This window comes from Gigantopelta aegis, chromosome 10 (genome assembly GCF_016097555.1).
Source record: "Gigantopelta aegis isolate Gae_Host chromosome 10, Gae_host_genome, whole genome shotgun sequence".
Taxonomy (NCBI): Eukaryota; Metazoa; Mollusca; class Gastropoda; order Neomphalida; family Peltospiridae; genus Gigantopelta; species Gigantopelta aegis.
The window spans coordinates 78,924,820-78,946,056 of NC_054708.1; the positions used below are offsets into that span (position 1 = coordinate 78,924,820).

At 39.0% G+C, this 21,237-nt stretch overlaps 1 protein-coding gene and 1 non-coding gene across 2 annotated transcripts in view; one reads left to right on the top strand and one right to left on the bottom strand.

Annotated features, from left to right (window-relative positions):
- The window catches only part of LOC121384696 (armadillo-like helical domain-containing protein 3), a 67,346-nt gene that overhangs the window by 4,727 nt on the left and 41,382 nt on the right, over window positions 1-21,237 (top strand). The window contains exons 4-14 of the mRNA XM_041515187.1: window positions 201-266; window positions 2,309-2,389; window positions 2,795-2,902; window positions 3,398-3,490; window positions 4,975-5,049; window positions 6,051-6,137; window positions 6,704-6,760; window positions 8,406-8,449; window positions 9,468-9,528; window positions 11,094-11,140; window positions 20,530-20,611. Coding sequence (XP_041371121.1) covers window positions 201-266; window positions 2,309-2,389; window positions 2,795-2,902; window positions 3,398-3,490; window positions 4,975-5,049; window positions 6,051-6,137; window positions 6,704-6,760; window positions 8,406-8,449; window positions 9,468-9,528; window positions 11,094-11,140; window positions 20,530-20,611 — 801 coding nt within the window. The remainder of the gene's footprint in view (window positions 1-200; window positions 267-2,308; window positions 2,390-2,794; window positions 2,903-3,397; window positions 3,491-4,974; window positions 5,050-6,050; window positions 6,138-6,703; window positions 6,761-8,405; window positions 8,450-9,467; window positions 9,529-11,093; window positions 11,141-20,529; window positions 20,612-21,237) is intronic.
- Window positions 10,376-10,474, bottom strand: LOC121384863. Its single transcript, XR_005959480.1, has one exon. It is a non-coding gene; the product is annotated as a small nucleolar RNA U13 (small nucleolar RNA).

Below are 21,237 nucleotides of genomic sequence, written 5' to 3' on the forward strand. Positions count from 1 at the left end.
GTGAACTTTTCACATTAAAAAACTGCATTATTTTTGTTTATAATGTTCAGTATGATATATCTTATCGCAAATAGGCCTCATTTAGTTCTAATTTTTTACTGAATGCATTGCGGTTTGGTGTTAGATGTTTATAGCAAATTAATAAAAACTTACAATAATTTAACAATTAAAATTTCTTATTTCTTTTTCATTTGTTTTAGGTGAACACCAACTTTCTTGAGAATGAAATAGAAAAACTGAGTGGTGAAGGCCTAATTAGTTTAAAGGTTTGTTAAAGTTTTCTTTTGATGCATTATTATACAATAGTCAATATTCATTAAACATCAATCCATCCATCTGTCTATCCAGCTAGCAAGCCAGTCAGCCAACAATTACCCCCACCCACCCATCCATCCATCCGTCTATCCAGCTAGCAAGCTAGTCAGCCAACAATTACACCCACCCATCCATCCATCCATCCATCCACCCACACACCCATCCATCCATCCATACATCCAATCTATCCATACATACATACGTCCATCCATTCATCATCTACCCACCCACCCGCTAAACAATCCATCCACCCATTCATCCACCATCCATCATCTATTCTTCCATCCGTCCTTCCATCCATCCATCCCAGCCATCCATCCATCCAAAACCCACCCATTCATCCATCCATCCATCCATCCATCCACCCACCCACCCACCCACCCACCCACTCATCCATCCATCCATCCATCTATCCATCTATGCATTCATCCATCCATCCACCCACCCACCCACTCATCCATCCATCCATCCATCCATCCATCCACCCAATACCTATCCATCCATCCACCCACTCATCCATCCATCCATCCATCCATCCACCCACTCATCCATCCATCCATCCATCCACCCACTCATCCATCCATCCATCCACCCACTCATCCATCCATCCATCCATCCATCCATCCATCCATCCATCCATCCATCCATCCACCCAATACCCACCCATCCATCCATCCATCCATCCATCCATCCACCCACTCATCCATCCATCCATCCATCCATCCATCCATCCATCCATCCACTCATCCATCCATCCATCCATCCACCCATCCATCCATCCATCCATCCATCTATTCATTAATTAATTCCATGCAGTTATTATACAGACAGGTTTAAGCTGGAAACCTCTGATCTCCACAAGGTGTGGACTATGGTTCATTATTGTCCTTGGTGTGACAAACACGACACGTTTCCACGGACGCTGACGCTGCCATCTTTGTTTACAATAACAAGGGAATCTATAAGGAGTGTTGCGATTCGTTGCAATCAGATCTCATCGCATCCAATGATATTTAAGCATTTTGTGGCACGATTTCTTGATGACATGTATCAAGGCTGAATACGAGGAACGAATATTAGCCTTGATTTATGAAGATGCCGTTGTACGGGCGTCTGCATCTGAGTCCAGCCGTTCTGAGTCGACGGATGACCGTCATCGGATGGATAGGCCTTCCATGACGTCCTATTGTGTTGCTTGCTGTCATCGTCGCAGTTTTGAACCGGTCACGGAGGTGGTGTTGTCGAATCTGCCGATCTTGGTGTGGGGTCGTAATGGGACATTGACCAGGTCGAGGTCGATCACGGACACTCCCAGTCTGTTGATGATGTTCAGCAAGTCGTCCAATAGTTGATGGATGGACTCTGAAGGTCCTAGCAACTTGGCTTTGCGAAGTCCCCCCTTGACCATTCCCAACGCTCGCTCCCTTTGTTCTTCTCTGAGTCGTGGCATTCTTAATGTGATGAGGAATATGGCACCGTTACGTGACTTTTATGTGTCCACATACTGGCATTTCACGTGCATTGCATGCAGCATGATTGAGCATGTAGTGAACGCATTTCACATCATTTTGTGTGTTTCTGCTATTGTATGTGTAATGAGAACAAAACCAGAATTAAAACCCAGACAAAAGTACCAATCAATGGCATCCTCTCATAAATTGTTATTATAAGTCCAATAAATATATTTTTCATTAGTCACAACAAAATATTGAAAAATATCTGTTTTGTGTTTTCATTGTGTATCAGTATAGCTTCGACTAATGAGGGCTGGCTTTCTACATGACGGTTATATTTTGGAGAAATCACGGGATATATCTAGTATAAAAATATTAGTAACATTCACATTTATTCAACCTTTTGTTCTATTTCCCATTGTTTTACACTGCTGTGATGTGTTTGTGTTTGCATGATAACCTGAACCTGCTGTTCTACAAGGCAGTTGAAGTTCTATTTCACATTGTTTTGTACTGATGTTATGTGTTTGTGTTTGCAGGATAACCTGAACCTGCTGTTCTACAAGGCTGTGGAAGCTCTGAAAGAGGACAATCCTATCAGGACAGTGAATGCCATACACGTAGGTTCAGAGATGACACCATTTAGCTGAGGTCAATGACAGGACATAGTGGAACCATTATTTTAGTTCCATACAAAATAAGTAAAAGATATCTTTCTGTAATTGGTTAAAAAGAAATACATTTTTAATTTTTGGTTAATAGTAAAATGCTTTAAATTAGTGTGAAACCTTGCTAAACAGGACCCAGAACAAACTGGAATCCTGTTAAAACTGGCCAAGTTTCAAGGTCGGAAATGCAACCCTTTCTAAATCGGATAAATATTAAGTCCCCGGCAAATTTCACTGTATAATATTGTTCTTTCAAACATTATCAAGTTTAAAATTTGTTTTCTTTGACGACACCACTAGATTTCATTGATTAATTAATCGTCAAATGCACTTGTAATAGATATGTTTCTTTTTCAGACCTTGTGTGCCCTTATTCGAGGCATTTTCCGAAAGAGTCTTGGAAATTATGGATTTGATGTAATCAATCTGCTGATTGGCTTTGACACAGCGGAAGGTGTAATGCAGGTATGTTTCTTAGTGGTGCAATAATACGGTCAAAACTGTATTGCAGTATAGTTGATATTATTTAATATTTACATCTCGGAAGGACTAAATATTTTATATCTTGGTTCATTTCAAAGTCCTACATCTCATTAAAATGTAAAATGGGATGTAACACCTCGATGTCATCTTACTACTGTGATTGGTGCACTACGATCTCACAGGAACGTCCGTCAAATAAGATCAGTGACTAAATTAAAATAAATTAGAAGTAATCAGTAATATGCTTTAAACAATATTTATTCCCAGTTATAATGCTGGTTGGGAATTGGCCAGCAGACAAAATGTCTATATCAAGGCCTCTCCCTACAATTTGAAAATGTAATTCAGGTTTACACAAGTAATCAGTAATATATTAAACTCAATAAAGCTTGTGACATATGAAATGGAAAAGCCATTGCTTCTGTCTTTAAATTCATGGTATTGTTATTGACTGGCTTGATTATATGTATTTTTCAGTGTTTAATAGAAAATCTAAATAGATTTTTGACTGAAGATCATCCGACCTGTGTCAAACAACTAGTGCTCAAGTTTCTGCTGGTGCTAATAACGGTAAGTTATGATCTAGACTTATTTGATTGTTTTTCCAATTTTAGACTTTTTGTTAACACTTAAGTCTCTGTACCCCATCCTGTACAAGCAGAACTAGTAAACTTGGTCAACAAATGTCGTCAGTTGTGAATATAGCTCAAAAGTCTTTTTGCCATTGTTCAATCTCTTACATCGAAATTTTGGTATCACATTCCTGTGTGATACTCCACTAGATGATGTGTAGTCAGTGAACAATGCATTTGAATATGACCTAGATTAAAATGTCAATACACCTACCAAAAAAACAACAAAAAACCCCAGCTCCCTTAGTTTATTTTAGTTTATTTTGGGAAGAGCAAATAAAAGATCTCTTTTATTTAGTAGGAGTAGCCTAGATGTGGTTTCTTCTCTCACCAATTATATCAAATGTCGAAATAACAAAAAGTTAAACTTTATTTTGTGTTTGGTATCGACTAGAACTTCATCATCAATCCTAAGTTATAATTGGTTTTGAACCAACTTATCAACTTTCGATCATACAATCAGAGATAATCAGGGCCGGATTTAGACCCGGGGGGGGGGGGGGGGGGGGGACTTCAGGTTCAGTGGCCCCTCAACATAGAAATTAAATTACATGAGAAATAAAAAAAATGAACTAATTTTATAATTATTACATTTTTTTAATAAAGTAAGTCCATAGTCTGGGAGGCAACTCTGGCAGGGGGACCTGGGGCAATGGCCCCCTTTGTCCCCTTATAAATCCGGCACTGGATATAGTATACATGACCTTAGGAATGAGTAATTGGAACTGCTATGACTGTGCACCTATTGTCAGGTTCACTGGGATACATATGTTTTCTTCTTCTAACTTTACCTGTTACACCTATTCGGTATCAGTCTTCTTTACACACACATGGAATCAAACCCAAATCCCTTCACATTCAACTCATATATTTCATTATCCAAAATGTAGGAATATTTTAACAATTTATATGAAAATCAACACTGAATTTCTTGATTGGCTGGGTGTTTTGGGAGAAAATTACCATATATAAAAAGTTTAGTTTGTTTAACGACACCACTAGAGCACATTGATTTATTAGTCGTCGGCTATTGGATATCAAACATTTGGTAATTCAGACATTATGGTCTTAGAGAGGAAACCCGCTACATTTTTCCATTAGTAGCAAGGGATCTTTTATATGCACTATCCCACAGACAAGATAGCACATACCACAGCCTTTATTATACCAGTCGTGCACTTGTTGGAATGAGAAATAGCCCACTGACAGGGATCGATCCTAGACTGACAGAGCATCAGGTGAGCACTTTACCATTGCACTAAGATAAGACCAGGCTCCTCGAAATCACCAATGTTAGATACCAAACAGCTCTAGGTTAAAATGTGCTGAGATTTTGTAAAAGAAATATTTCTTCTTTTTTTCTTTCTCCTATATTATATTCTATATTTTTTGACTGATTATTTCTCTGTTTATTTTGTCCAGGCCACTGATAACATCAGTCAGAACACAATGCTGGAGTACATTCTCATCAACAGTGTTTTCGAATCTATTATACAGGTATACGACTAACTAAGATTGAAACTGATTTTTAATTAAATAAATTAAATGACCTAAACCTGACCCTCTGACTAAACCTGACACTCTGACTAAACCTGACACTCTGTAAACTGGAATTCCATCAAAACCAGATGTTTTCATGGTCTCTTTTTAAATATCAGTACAGAACGGAATCTCTCGAAACCAGATACCCCTTAAAAGTGGACTTCCATTGTACAATATGACAAAAAAACCTGCTTGCCATATGCACCAGTGTATAATCCACACCATGTTCCCATAGTCCAACAACAGAAAACCTATATACTAGTCACTAAAATTTAAGAGCCATATGGACACTGCGTCTGAGAGGGAATTCATGAATTTGTAACTGCTTCAAATTGTTTAAACTAGAGGGTAGCCCATTTGCTGTGTCAGTGGTATGGAAATGCTCTTGCAGTTGATGAATGATGGAATGGCTCACTTGCAGGCATCTTGCTACTTATCTCATGGATATGCTATCATTCACACATGGCAGGGCTCGACCGCAGTCCAGAATGTTCAGTTTACATTTTGGTGGCATGGTTATCTGAAGCTAGATTGCAAAGAAATTTATACCCTCCCAATCTAATCAAACACAAAAAGTGTTACGGTAACATAAAAAGGAGTTTCATGTGCACCATGCAATTTTTAAACAGGTGCCCTGTTTAGTTAGAAAAATAGAGTTTTAAAAAGTCAAACAATCTTGGATTTTTTTATGCATTTGCCATATACTTTTTTACCGGCAACCAAACAAGCTGTGATTAAAAATCTCATGTACATGCAATCTGAAATAATTTATTCAGGTCCTACTTTTTATTACCTATCACCACCCTTGATGTTTGTTTCAAATTTTGAAAAAGTAAGGTAAAATTTTATATTGGCCCTTAACTTGTGACTAGTATACCACTCTGTAATATGCACCACTGACTGTGAATACCAAATAAGTCACAAGACGTTATGAATGTTAAATATTTCTGCTGCAGATATTGGGCAACACATTATTGCGACCTACTCTGGGTCATGATGCAGTCTTGGTGCTGACACTGTTGGTACAGTACAGAAAGCACGAGGTAAGTTACGTAATCATGGTCTTTTGTTTATTTTATATTTACCACAGTATTGACATATATTTTTCAGAGATGAAAAACATACTCTTTTTTTTCTTTCCGGAAGTCCAGATTTCAGTGCACCATAAATTGTCTCTGTCCTTTCCCGTTGATGAAAAGCTCCTATAAAGTACAAACCTAGGGCCTAATTCACTAAACTCTCGCAATTTTGCGATCTCGCAGTGCAATCTAAATGACTTGCAAAGAGATTGTTTTGTTGTCTAGCAGAGCCTAAGAGATCATTGTGAATTAGGCCCCTGCTTCTTCTTCTTTCTCTTTAGTCATTTCCTTTTTTGATTTTTAAAATTTATTTTCTCTTAAAGTTGAGTGCAGTCTGCTGAAAAGACAGTTTGTTGATTATCCCAGCATTCGATGTGAAATGATATACAGAATTTAAATGTCAAGTTTAACAGATTCTTATTTAGACAGATAAATTCTTTAAATTCTTAGGAAACTTTGTTTTGATTCTGCTGGATTTATTTGTACTATTTTTATGATGCTTTTGTTAAATGTGGGTATTTATTTTTCAGTCTGCCAATCCATATATTGTTAAGTTGTCTATACTGGATGATGAACTGGCACTAACGGTAATCAATCCATAAACTTCATTAATGTGTTTTTTTTTTTTTCTTGTTTGGCATATCAGTTATATTATATAGACAATAACAATTAAGGATTATCTGTCCCGTGTGAAATTAATGTTGTTAATCACAAGCTTTAGCGAGTGACTGACAACATTAATTTCTTGAGGGACAAATAATCTGTGGGTTATTGTATTTATTACCCATAGTGTAAATAGTTTAGAAACTTAAACTTTAAACTTCTTACTTGATGCAAACTATATAATATACAAGACATGAAAGTCTGAGGAAAGTAATGACGTCACGAGAGGAAAGCGCGAGAAGTCACATTCGTAATTAACTGATATTTCTAGTGGGAAATGAATGAACTACAAAGAAATTAGTTTAGAGCATGTTTGATTGTTAACAAGAACATTCACTGTTGTTTGTAAAATCTCATCAACGAGAGACTTGACAGTTGAGGCAACCGATGACGTTACCAAACTAACATTATGACATAAGCGGGGAAAGATAGAAGCTATCTTTCCCTAGAGAAAGATAGAAAATATATTCACCCACATCTCACTGCCCATATGGGTAATAAATTGCTTTCATTTCATGTTATGGTTAAACATTTGTCTAGGGTGGAAACATTTCACTGGGAAATTCATTTGATAAAATGTCAATCTCTATCAAATTGATTTCTGTATTCACTTGGGAATATTTCCGGTTTCTGTAACATTTTTGTATATATTTAAGTCTGAGATTTGTTTAGTTATTTCTTTCCAAAAGTAGGGATTACATTTTTTTTAATTCCCGTTACTAAATACTTTGCAATGTGTATTAAAATTTAGCTAACAGTTCATGTATGTAACAAATTAATCAGTTCATATAATAAATAATTAAGTTTTCTTTGCGTCTATACACTTTACGGCAATCTGATTTGTCAAGATGTGCTTACTTTTTTTCGTTAATATCTCAATGAACCGAAAAAAATTAAGCCATGCCTTCTACCCCCCACCCTCCCCCATTGTCTCACACTACTTTTGTAAAAAAAACCCAAAACAAACAAAACTCTTCACTAATCATGACATGAGACTCGGTTGGTGGCCATAGAAATCATGTAGTAAACTTCACGCCTGTAACTTACTTGTAAGCGATGTTCTACAGCTGTTGGCGAAAATTTAAACGGTTCCACAGACAGCATAAATGTTAGACACGTTCCCTTCATTCACTTTCATTAAATATAAACTAAACACGAATAGGACAATTCCTTCCAATATAACGAAATGATCCGTAAAAATGCACAGCTACTAGATGAAATGGCATTGCTTATAAAAATTACGGCATTTACCAAATGACGTCATTTAAAAAAAATCACCTGATTCAAATAATAGTGAATGAACATTTGCATTCTTATGCGACATAAGTATCAATGAAGTTTACACAAACAATATTACAGGTGTACTTAAAGCTAAACAAAATAAATTCATTTATGTACTGTTAAAGAATGCATATAAATTTAGTTATAAGATTTGACCGCAATTATTTTTTGGTTCATACAGTGTGCACATCGTTTTTTCAGTTCATACTTGCATGAACCACAAAATAATTGCGGTCAATTCTTAAATAATCAAGTATTTCAACATTGTTTATTTTTTGTGCTTTTCAGGGATTTGCACAGATTGTATCTGTATTGTTGTCAGATTTTAACAGGTATAATTTTAAAAGTTTTTATACTCTTTTCCTTTGCTGGAATTTTTGAGTAATTAGTGTGTTTGACATTTTTAATCTTAATGTGAATGTGTTTTTGTTGTATGGCAATATTTATACCTGATAGTACTTGTTTAGCATCCAACCAATGTCAGCTTAACATAATTATTCTTGATTTAAAAATCACCGGCCTCGGTGGCGTCGTGGCAGGCCATCGGTCTACAGGCTGGTAGGTACTGGGTTCGGATCCCAGTCGAGGCATGGGATTTTTAATCCAGATACCGACTCCAAACCCTGAGTGAGTGCTTCGCAAGGCTCAATGGGTAGGTGTAAACCACTTGTACCGACCAGTGATCCATAACTGGTTCAACAAAGGCCATGGTTTGTGCTATCCTGCCTGTGGGAAGCGCAAATAAAAGATCCCTTGCTGCCTGTCGTAAAAGAGTAGCCTATGTGGCGGCAGCAGGTTTGCTCTAAAATAATCTGTGTGGTCCTTAACCATATGTCTGACGCCATATAACCGTAAATAAAATGTGTTGAGTGCGTCGTTAAATAAAACACTTCTTTGATTTAAAAATCAATAACATTTAGTTAGAAGTTAAGTCCATGTTTGCTACTGATAAATATTGCAGTCCATATTATAATCATATATTATATATGTATGTACAATGTAAGCAGGTTTTTAATATTTTAAACAAAAAACACAAAACAAATGTTTTGTTGCAGCATGTTGTTAATTTGTCCCGGAGAAAGTTAGATTATTTGTAATAAAATTACTGCTTGATATTAATTTGAAATTTAAAAATAATTGTAACTATGGAATTTGTGAACATTGAGGATGGCATTTGACTTAATGGAAAGTGAAAAATCACCCTGTCTTAGTCTATACACCATTGTCAAAGACTTAAAGCTTGAAGCCCATCATTGTAACTTGTGTGTATATTATTGTTATTATTATTATTATTATTTGTTTTTTTTATAATAAACAGTGTTCAGAATAATTATCTTTTTTCCCTCTCAGGACCTACCATGTACAAAGCACTGACTCCCAGACTGGCTGGTTCTCTTCACTAGCAAACATGGTCAGTATTTATATAACTTGTTGGATACTGAATGGATAAATGAATGAATGTTTAACGATACCCCAGCACAAAAAAAATATATAATCGGCTATTGGGTGTCAAACAAAGATAAACATCAATTTAAAATTCCTAAATTATTACTAAAAATAGTGTAAACAGCTATGAAAGAGTCATATTTATGATGTTCACAATGAAGTATATTAATATTAAATATGAAAAAGATCAAAATAAACACTATGGTCAGACCATGAAAACAGTGCACTGAATTATCAACATAAAACAAAAAACATATTTTATAGAACTAATCTTAAAATGTTCAAGAGATACTGAATGTATGCTGTATTTGCCACACATGGAAACCCCAGAGAATGTTGCCACCCCTGCACCATGATAAGGAACAGCACACAGGGTGTTGGATACTGTGTCAAAGAGAGTCGTAGAACAGTTAGGTATTTATTGTTAACTTGCCATGGTGGTGCACAAACTGAAGGAAGTTTTGTTTAATTAAAAACAACACCTCAGAAACTACAGATATTTTTGTGTCTTAACATATGACCACTAGAACGTGTAGGAGAGAGATTCGTTATTGTAAGTAGTCATGTCAATTGCTGTTTGTTTCCATTTGTTTTATAATACTTAAAAAAAATATCTTAAAGTGTATTAGCAAATAAAGTTGTATTTAACTAAAATAATTAAATGTCTGGTTTAGTGGGTAGACTGCAGTCTTCAGATGTTAAAACTTTGTCTAGCATTTCAACCATTTACGACATCTTTTTGGAAAATATACTCCTATTTCAGTACTATGTTATATAACAATGATATCTCACAGTAGTAATGACTGGTTCATTATCAGAGAGGTAATATGTCTGTGCGTAACAATGCTGGAGACATATCTCATGTAGACACATGAATAACCCATTCATCATTTTTAATGAACCAAAAGGCCATTACCAAAGAATCAAACTTTGAAAATAGAGTATATAGACCATCTGTGATGCATACTAATGGTATTACTAATTTGCATACTTTTTATACTTTTATGCAATATTTATATTGTATTGTTTAAAATTTGTTATATATTGTATCATTAATTAATATAATGCATGTTTTATTTTCTAGTTTATTTAACTTTAAATTATCTAGATATTTGTATGTTTGATTAATATTTAAAGAAAGTAGAATGACATTATATATCCTCAGCCATTATAGAATTTGTGAACCTCTAGTGTCGTGAAATGGGTATTACCTCCCTTGAATTGAGAATGTCAGTAAGTGTCTTTCACATTATATAGTTGTATCCACATTAACAAAGCATTTTCTTGAGATTATATTCATTTCTACATAAACTGTAGACAGAATAGGGAGAATTGTAGATTGAAAAGATTCGACTTAATTTTGATAAATTTAAAATAAAATAATAAGTTAATTTTATGGCTCTAAAACTTGTGTAATTCAGTGTAAATCTCAACTTTCTTAAAGTTTTAATTCCATAATTTTATTATATTAATACATAATGTGACCAGGTTACAGTATAATATGTATATAATTTTAATTGTCTGTTACAGGTAGGAAATATGTTTGTTGCTGATGAAAGGAAAATTGAGTTGGTGAGGTGAGTATTATGTACATTTGTATATGTTTGACCTTGAGACTACTGAATTCTCATTAGTAATTTACATAAAATTTCATGGTGTAGGTACACCATTCTTATCAAGTATTATGATCAGAGTAGTTTACAAAATATTTGCATAAATTAACATACAGTCAAACCTGTTCTAGTAGCCACCTGTAATGAGCAGTCACCTACCTTAAGCGACCACTTTTTTATCTCCCAAATGACTTTTAATGTAAATGCACCTGTAATAAGTGGTCAACTGTCTGTCGTGGCCATCAGCCACCTAAATTGGATCCCAAATCGTGAAATACTGCATGAAGTAGGAATTAAATAATTAAAAGAAAAACAAAAAACAAAACTTATTGAGAACAGTTAAATTAATACATTCCAATTACCGTATTGTTGAAAGTTGATTTAGTCAACTGTGGAGTGCACAACCATTAATGAGCAGTACAGACGGCAAAAAATTTAAACAACAACAAACATTTTAAAGACTGTATATGTGGCAACCTGTAATCAGCGGCCACCTGTGTCAAGTGATCACTTTTCTCTACTCCAATGTTTGACCACTTAAGACGGGTTTGACTGTATGTTGTAAATACTGTATATTGTCGTGTTTTAGCTGACTCCTTGGATAAACTGACCTCTTAGTTTGACCCTAAATATCAAGTATAAAATCATTGGCCTTGAGTATAAGCTGAAGTCATCTTTTGTCCAGTTGTAGTAGTACCTTGTATTGATTTTAATAATACTGTTAAAGGAATGTTCTCACAAATCTTTTGGACTGATATGCATATTCAGCGTTATATAATGCACATTATTGCTTAATATCAACAAGTATATTATGACGGCTATTATATATAACGGATGCAGCCATTTTGTTCCATTCCAGTCAATACGCCCTCTGGCAAGCCGGTGGTTACATAATACTTAATGCGTCACCTCAGGAACTAGTCTTAGAATTGAAGAAACAAATTGTTTTGAGTGATGATAAAACAAGCATGCATCGAAATGTTCTGTAATAATATCCATCCCAGTAAGCCAGCAATAAGTACTTATTATTTTTCAATACAAAATAAACCATCATTGTCAAAGTGGTCAAAATTACTGTATCATGTTTTGTCCATGCAATAACCAACGTTCAAAAATGATAATTGGAGTGTATTCTTAGTAATTGGTCTATCATGTCATTGCCTCCACCTGTGATTCCTAATTGACAGGTGTATATTTGGCAGGTAATCAGACGATGTAATTAATTACCACCGTCTAGACACAAAAATATGTACCGATATCTCAGGTATGGTGAAATAACCTGCTACCTCTAAAATGGTAATGGACATTATTAACCGTCATGCTTTATTACTGTAAATAATTCTGTAAAACTGTTGATTAAGTACTTTCCCATCTGAAATCAAAGAACTGACCAATTACTTAGTCCCAAAGAAAAGAAAATTATCACTTACGTATTGTGAGTGATTGTTTTTGCTCCATCATAGCCTACTAGTGTGCATTTTTTCTTTGGATTTTTTTAAGAGAGAAAAATATTATAACCCCATTTCATTCTATTAATGCAAATTGAAATATATTTAGTTAAATAGTTTATTATATTATCAAGTTATTTATGTTGTTTCACAAGTCAGGTTGATTAAAGGGAAGCGCCTTGTCGTAAATTACTGCATTTGTTTACGATAGGAGCTCACATCACTTCGCCCAAGCTATAGTACCGGAAGCCACAGAAACAAATAGATAATAACTAGTTAATGACATCGGATATCTGCTTTATCCTGTGAAGGTAAGAATGAGAAAGTTCGCGAGCCTCTGCCTGAACAGGATAAAGCAGATATCCGATGTCATTAACTAGTTATTATCTTTATTCTGCAGACCATAAAATTTAAGGGGAAAAGCTATTATTTTGGTTATTTCAGCCACCTTGTACGATGACCTAGAGGTCAAATGAGCAATTTTGTAATGTAGCAATGCGTGTGACATCATATGAGTGACGTCAAAAGTCATAATCTGCTAGTATACGTTTATGACTTTGCTTTAATCGGTCATCATAATCTGTCAATAGAAACAGTCGTTGCAGGATAAAACAAAATGACTGCTCCCAGTTAGCAAGAATAATCAATTTTTTTTATTAATTCTAAAATTACATGTTTTTTATTTCTTAAAATGTCAGTATGTGTTGGTGGTCTGGGTATGCATCTTTCCAACACATAAAGACTTATATTTGACTTGTCCTCCCCTTTAACAAATAAACTTGTGCTTTTCGTTTTCATTATTATTTTTGTCCTTTAATTATTACAGACATGATAATCGTAATCGCAATGCTAACATCTTCCATGTCATGCAAAAATAACTAGGCACCCATAAATCGTAACAGGAAAATAAACAATTCAAGCTGTAACAACATCTGGACAAAAAAAATATTAACTCATTAAGGCATGTTTAATCTCTGATAGTCTTATTCAACTTACCGTACTAGCACAACAACAATGCTGTACGACCCTGAGTTATAACCTCCACTACAGAATTATCTCCCCTTGCCGAATGTATAACTTACACCCGCGCATGGGTAGACCGTATATCGTCGTTTTGTTATTCTGCAGTCCTCCATTGCAGTCGTTTTCGAATTCTGTAGTAAAATTTTTGTCAAATTGTTAAATTGTTTATTAATTTGTAATTTTGTTTTACTCTGTCATACGAGGTCTTTTGGGTGATTTACACACGGGGTTAATGTCTGACACGGCTTCCTCGGGCTCCAACCGGTTGGTTGTGTGTGCCGAAGGGAGTTGTCTTAAACAACTGCCCCAGTTTGATCAGCATTTGTTATGTCGGGCATGTCATTCTTGTTGTTTTGAATGCCAGTGTCATATCTGTGTAAATTGGTCCCCCTCCACGTGGGGGAAGGCTAAGAAGCTGTCAAAAGACGCCGAGCGTAAGAGGATGATTAGACGTGAACGGGACGGGCAACCACCGGGGTCGTGCTCCATACTGATTTGCCGTCGGTCGGCAAGTCGGTGTCCAGTTCAAAGAGCTCGCAGACAAGTGCAAGGGCACCTCCTCGTCTGTTCGCCATCTTCATGGTGATACCAGTAAACCCGAAGCTGGTTTCTTCCAGGTCGGGCTCCGTTCCACCTGGGGATTTGCTTTTGCCTCCGTTGGTGGAGGCGGCGCCTGTTACGGTTGTAACGGGGGCGTCAGTCGGAAGGAGTGCAGTCGTGGCAGGAACGACTGTGTCTCTCAGTTCCGACTCCCATCTTGCTGATGGGGGCAGGGTTATCGGTCCTTCTGTGGAGGGGTCGATTAACTCTAGAATGAAGTCCGCTTCGCGGAGCCGTTTGTCTCGCCAGATTTCTGGTGCAGGGTTGGTCGTAGCGTCCGAGGGTGCCATTTCGGCGCTACTTCGGTGATCGAGCCACTTGGTGAAATTGCGAAGTCTCACAACGTTGTCTCGGTCACGGAGCCGGGTGGCGTTGTTTCGGGTGCAACGCCAGTGGGCGTCCCTTCTGTTGTTGGGGCGCCTGTACAGCGCCATCAACTTTTAGATAGTTCGCACGTGGCTACGTCAACTGGGTTGGCTAATCCACACATGGTACGTTGGGTTCAGAATTCAGCGCAGGATTCGTACGTGTACGAATTTCCTGACGGTCCGGTTCAACCGACACCACCAGTCCCGTTGTCTGCTTCGGCAGGGATCAGGGAAACTGCAGCTTTCTTGGGTGCGCCTGTGTCTACACCGATGGTCAATCCGCACCTGTCAGATCGGGGTAGAGGTTCCAGGCGTTATCCCTCGACTGCGTGGGCGGAACCTTTCGTTCAGGGTCCGATGGTTTCGGGTCGCCCTCAGGGGCGGACTCGGGGGGGGACTATGTTTATCTTTTTGAGAATTTCATGGCCTGGCTAGGGGAATCGCCTCCACCATTCCCTCCACCGCCGGGGTCCTGCCCATGCAGTTTTGTTTCCATTACAGTCAGCGCATGGCGCGTCGTTTGAAAAAATTTCTTCTTCGGAAGAGGATTTTCCCTCTGAATCAGTGTGTGGTTCGGGGGAAGAGTCGGCGCCAGGTTTGGTGCTTGGTGAGATTCCCAATTTGGCCAATGGTATGCCAGACGGCGATTATGATTACCAGGCAGTTCTTGGTTTTGTACAGGAACAGGTCCGACTGGTGTGCGCGGATGCAATTCCGTCGGAGGAGGCTGTTCGGTCTTACAAGGGTGTTTCATTTGGAAACCGACCTTTAGCGACGGACGCTCCGCGACAGGATTTTGGCTTGACGTTAGCGCACGAGGTGCATGAATCTCTTGCGGAGATTGATGCTTTGATTGCGGGTAGCGATTGTATTTTGGGGGCGGTGGTGGAAGAGTTTCCGGCAGCACTAGCTACCGGGAAACTGTTGTCTGCAGCGAAGGTTTTGTCCACATCTTCGTATAAGACATTGGGAGCTTCCTTCCTTTCACATCCAGCGGTCGTTTCCGCTAGGGTGAAGGCAGACTGCCACCCATCTCCTAATGTCAGTGTGCCACTCACGGATTTAGAGACTTTGGAGAGGTTATCTAAACTTCTTTTTCAAGTCAGTAACCATTTAGGTATGTTCCTATTTGGGTTAGATAAAGCAGTCACGGGTCTTCCGCCGATGGCTAAGGGTTGTTTGTTGGCGGCTTCTAAAGACTCTCATCACGTCGCTCAGCTTGCTGGGCGTGTTTTTGCCAGCAGTCTACTTCTGCGTCGGGATCACTACCTGGCGGGACTGAGAGCGACGGGTGTGGTTAAAACCTACTTTCGTAGTCGCTCAGTAAGGGAAACCTTACTTTTTGGGACCAATTTTAACTTAGTCATGGACCAAGAAGCGGCGAAATTCATCCCTGCTGCTCAGTCCCGAACTGCTCGTAAGCGCCAGGCGGCGTCTACTTTTAAGCCTCCACCTGTTAAGAAATCGACTTTTCTTGACAGCTATCAGATCCCTATGGTGTCTGATTCGGGCGTGCAGTCAGGTAATGCTCATGGTTCATCGAAACAGGGACGTTTTCGGGGAAGCCGACACGTTTTCATGGTTCCGCTCGGGGCAAGGCGCCCAGGTGTGGGAAGCAGCCGGGATGAGAGTGCGTAGACAATCGACATCTGCTTACGGAGGTTCCGTTAGCAGATCTTCCTGTTGGGGGCAGATTGCACCATTTTGTTCAAAGTTGGTGCGAACTGCCAAATCTGGACCCATGGGTTTTGTCGGTTACAGAATTCCGTTTTTATCACCCCCTTCACTGACGTCCTTTCCCCGGTTACCTGCAGTATCGTCTGTCGACAAACGAAGAATGGCGAGTGGCGACCAATTCTAAACCTGAAGCCGCTGAATTCTTACGTCGTTATTCCATCTATGAAGATGGAGACGGTTTAGTCTGTTCGCGCTTTGCTTCAAGTGGGGGAATGGCGGCGTCCATCGATTTGAAGGACGCTTACCTGCATGTTCCAATCCATCGGGATTTTTGGAAGTACTTGCGGTTCCTCTACGATGGCAGAACTTGCGAGTTTCAAGTTCTGCTGTTCAGATTGGCCACAAGCCCTTATGTCTTTACTCGGGTAGTAAAGGCAGTGGTGGGGCATGTACATCTGTTGGGTATACGGATGCACAATTACCTGGATGATTGGTTAATTCCGGCGGTGTTATAGACGGCATGTCTCGTGGGCGTGGAGTTCGTGATCGACATGATTCTCCGATTGGGGTTTATTCCCAGTTGGTTCAAGTCAGAATTAGTGCCAACGCAGGTTTTCACTTATCTCGGGGTGGTTTTCAACCTTGTGGAGGCATCCGTTCTTCCGACGGATTCGCGACTTCACAATTTCACGACGTTGGCACAACGTCTTCTGGTGGAGCAAAGTGCGTCGGTGCTCACGCTCCATGTGTTGATAGGCCATCTCAAATCGCTGGCGGCCCTGAATGTGCAGTTCAGACGGTTCAAGAGACCGCTTCAATGGCATTTGTCTCGAGTGTGGGATGGTCTCAGCTGGGATTTGGTGATACCATTGGGGCCTTGGTTCATTCTTCCGATCCAAGAGTGTCTAGTGGACAAGTGTATGTCCCAGGCCGTTCCTTTACACCCACTTTCTTCAGAGTTGGTCCTGTTTACCGATGCTTCCCTCGAGGGGTTCGGTGCACACCTTTTGGATCAACATCTGTCAGGGGTGTGGACTCCTTCAGAGAGGAGTCGTCACATCAACCTGTTGGAGATGGAAGCAGTGCGTCGCACTTGTCTCCATTTCAGGACTGTTATTCGATATCGTCGAATTTTGTTGAGATCGGACAACACGTCGGTTGTTGCGTACCTCAATCGGTGGGGAGCCACCAAATCCCTGTCATTGAGTCTTGCGGCTTTGGAGATTCTTGAATGGCACTGGAGTACGATGCGTTGAGCATGGACTGGACGGAACTGGATTTTTACGCCTTTCCCCCTCCGGTTCTGCTTGGCAAGGTTCTGGCAAAGATCAGACAGTAACCTTGTCATGTGACGCTCGTAGCCCCGAGTTGGGCAGCTCAAGCCTGGTTTCCTCCGCTCCTGTCACTTTTAGTGCAGGAGCTGGTGTGGTTGCCGTTGATACCCGATCTGCTCAGTCAGAGACTGCGTCGGACAGAGTGGCATCCGAACTGGAGGTTTTCCGACTTCACGCATGGCGATTGTCGGGGTTTCCCTCTGAAACCGAGGCTTTTCTAAACGGGTTGCTGAGCTCGTCTCCTCTTCGAAGCGCCAGTCTACGGAGAGGGTCTACCAGTGTCACTGGCGCACTTGGGTTCGTTGGGCGACTGAGAGGGATGTGGATCCCTTGTCGCCTACTGTTAATGACTTAGCTGAGTATTTTCTGGCTCTTGTCCAAGAAAGACAGCTGAAGGTTCAAACAGTGAGAAGTCACCGGTCGTCCATTTTCACTACTCTGAGGCAGTGTGGATGTCAAGATTTCTCAACGAATCTCATGTTGCATGACTTGCTTAAGTCGTTGCAAAACACAGTTGAGAAGCCTTCCATTTTGCCTAAATGGAATGTTTTTCTGGTTCTACATGCACTCAAAGGCAAGCCCTACGAGCCTTTGAAATCCGCCAGTCTTCGTCATTTGACGTGGAAAACTTTGTTTCTGGTCTCACTAGCGGCTTGCCATCGTATTAGTGAGATTCATGTTTTTTTGCATGATTTGGTGGATTACAATACGGACGGGTCAGTTACGTTATGTACTGATCCTGTTTTTGTGGCTAAGAACCAGGTGCCAGGGGAAGAGTTTCCTCCGGCCATCATTCAGTGTTTATCTCATACGCTTTCTGCGGATAATTCTGATAGACTTCTTTGTCCGGTGCGGGCTTTGAAATTCTATCTGGAGCGTACTAGAAATCTCTGGCAAAACACTAAGAGACTGTTTATCTCTTTCACATGCCAACCAGGAGACATTACGAAGAATGCTTTGTCGAGATGGATTGCTGCAACCATCAAACTAGCATATGAGAAGGCAGGTGATCATGTTCTGCGGAATTTCTCCGTTCGACCTCGTGAGATTCGGGCGATTTCTGCTTCCCTTAATTTCCATGATTCTTTGGACATTTTCAAGGTCATGAGTGCGGGGTTTTGGAAAGGTCGACACATGTTTGACCGGTTTTATTTCAGTGATATGGCTGTTGGTCCGGACGGAACTCGGCGGATTCAATCAGTCATTGCAGGGCAGCAAGTCATTTCAGTGCGCAGGGCCACGAGTAGGGGGCGACCCTTATTTTGTCTGGTCGCTAGCAGCAGTCTTTCTGGGAGATAGTTCTCCACCTCCTGTTTGGAGAGTGGGGGGTGGATGGTTGACTATCTGGAGCAGTCGGGTGTCTTTTACCATTATTTGGTGTGCGGGTTTCCTCACCTTGTTAACTTGGTTTACTTTTAATTGGGGTTGTTGTTCTTCAATTTAAAAGTCACTTTGACATTTTATACCTCGTATGATGTGGGTTGCTTTTTCACTGTATCATTACTTGAGACGAACACTACTGGTTGAATGGGTACGTCCTCCTTGTTTTCTTACCTCCTCCCTTTAATGTTAAATTCTCGTGCTTTAACAGTGTTTTATCACGTCTGTTATAGCATTGTTGTTGTGCTAGTACGGTAAGTTGAATAAGACTATTAGAAAATTTGTTTCTAATTTTCATTATTATTCATACTTACCTAGTACTAGCACAACAACCGTTACCTCCCACCCGCCCCAAGGGAGGTCTTTTTTTATTCAGTCATTCCGGACTTTGAATCGATAACGAGGATATAGTCTACCCATGCGTGGGTGTAGGTTATACATCCGGCAAGGGGAGATCATTCTGCAGTGGAGGTTATAACTCAGGGTCGTATAGCATTGTTGTTGTGCTAGTACTAGGTAAGTATGAATAATAATGAAAATTAGAAACAAATTTTCTAATTCCCCCCCCCCCCCCACACACACACACACACAGAAACAAAAGATTTTGTGGTCCCACTTATTGTTCACCATCATATGGTATGGTCGTGTGACAACTGTGGGAGTAATTATTATTATGAAATTCATGTTATGTTTTCTTTTATTTAGTCGGTAATATTAATAATTGCTTAATTTATTTAAGACATTATCTTACAGTTTGATGTACCCACTCAACTAAGCAATGATATTAGAAATAAAATACTTTTATCAAAGAGAAAAACTGTTTTGTATCTTAACTTTGCTATATGAAAAACTGGTCCTTTCAAACAAAGATGGCTGATGATTGAAAAGAACATGTTTTTACAATTCATCAAACTTATAATAATGTGTTCATGAATTAAATAAGTACATAATATTGCAGAATAGGGTGTTTTATTTTTACTATGCACAAGTTATTGTTACATGAGCTGTGAAAGGTGTTAAGGGTCTGATAAAAATGTGTAAGTCACAGTTAGGATTTTTTACAATCAGGATTTTATGCACCAATTCGTTACCACCGTGTATAAGCCGAGTCTCTTCTTTAGGAAAGTATTTCTAGCCCTTAAAACTTGGCTAATACACAGCAATATACGGTGGTACTAATATTAAATATTATTCTACATGTATGTTTTGGCAAAAGACTCTCTTTTTTTGTAAATACATGTATAACAAACAAATTAACCAATGAACAGCAACAAATATTTATTATTTTTATTTTATATTTATTTTATTTATTTAATTTTACCTTTGTATGACACTCAATAGTTGATGTATTTTTGTTGTGCTGGAGTGTTATTAAATATTCATTCATTTTTTCATTTGTTTATTGGTTGATTGGTTGATTGATTGATTGATTCATTGATTCATTGATTCATTCATTCATTCATTCATTCATTCATTCATTCATTCATTCATTGTGTTACATATATTGATGTTGTTTTCTGTAGGGCCAACGATTCTATCTTACTTGCTTTGTACGAAGCCATACATCTGAACAGAAACTTCATCACTGCTTTAACACATGTTCATGTAAGTAATCCATTGTTTTCGTTGAATAACCCATGGGACAGGACACAGTCCAGTGGTAAAATACTATCCTTATGTGTGATCCATCTAGGATCAATACCTGTTGGGGGGGGGGGGCAATGTATGTTTCTCGTTTCAGCCATTGCTCCACAATTAGTGTAATAAAGGCTGTGGTATTGTGGTATGTACTATTTTGTCTGTGGCATGGTGCATATAAAAGATCATTTGTGTTTACTCAAACAGAGTAGTCCATGGAGTGGTGGCAGCAGATAATGAGAGAGTTATCTGTTTGGGCCTTAACCACATGTCGGATGCCTCATAACTACTGGCCTCGGTAGTGTCGTCGTTAAGCTATCAGACATAAGGCTGGTAGGTATAGGGTTCGCAGCCCAGTGTTGGCTCCCACGCACAGTGAGTTTTAACGAGCTCAATTGGTAGGTGTAAGACCACTATACCCTCTTCTCGCTCATTAACCACTAACCACTAACAACTAACCCACTGTCCTGGACAGATAGGCCAGATAGCTGAGGTGTGTGCCCAGGACAGCATGCTTGAATCTTGGTTGGATTATAAGCACAAAAATAAGTTGAAATGAAATGAAATGCCTCATAGCTGTAAATAAAATGTTT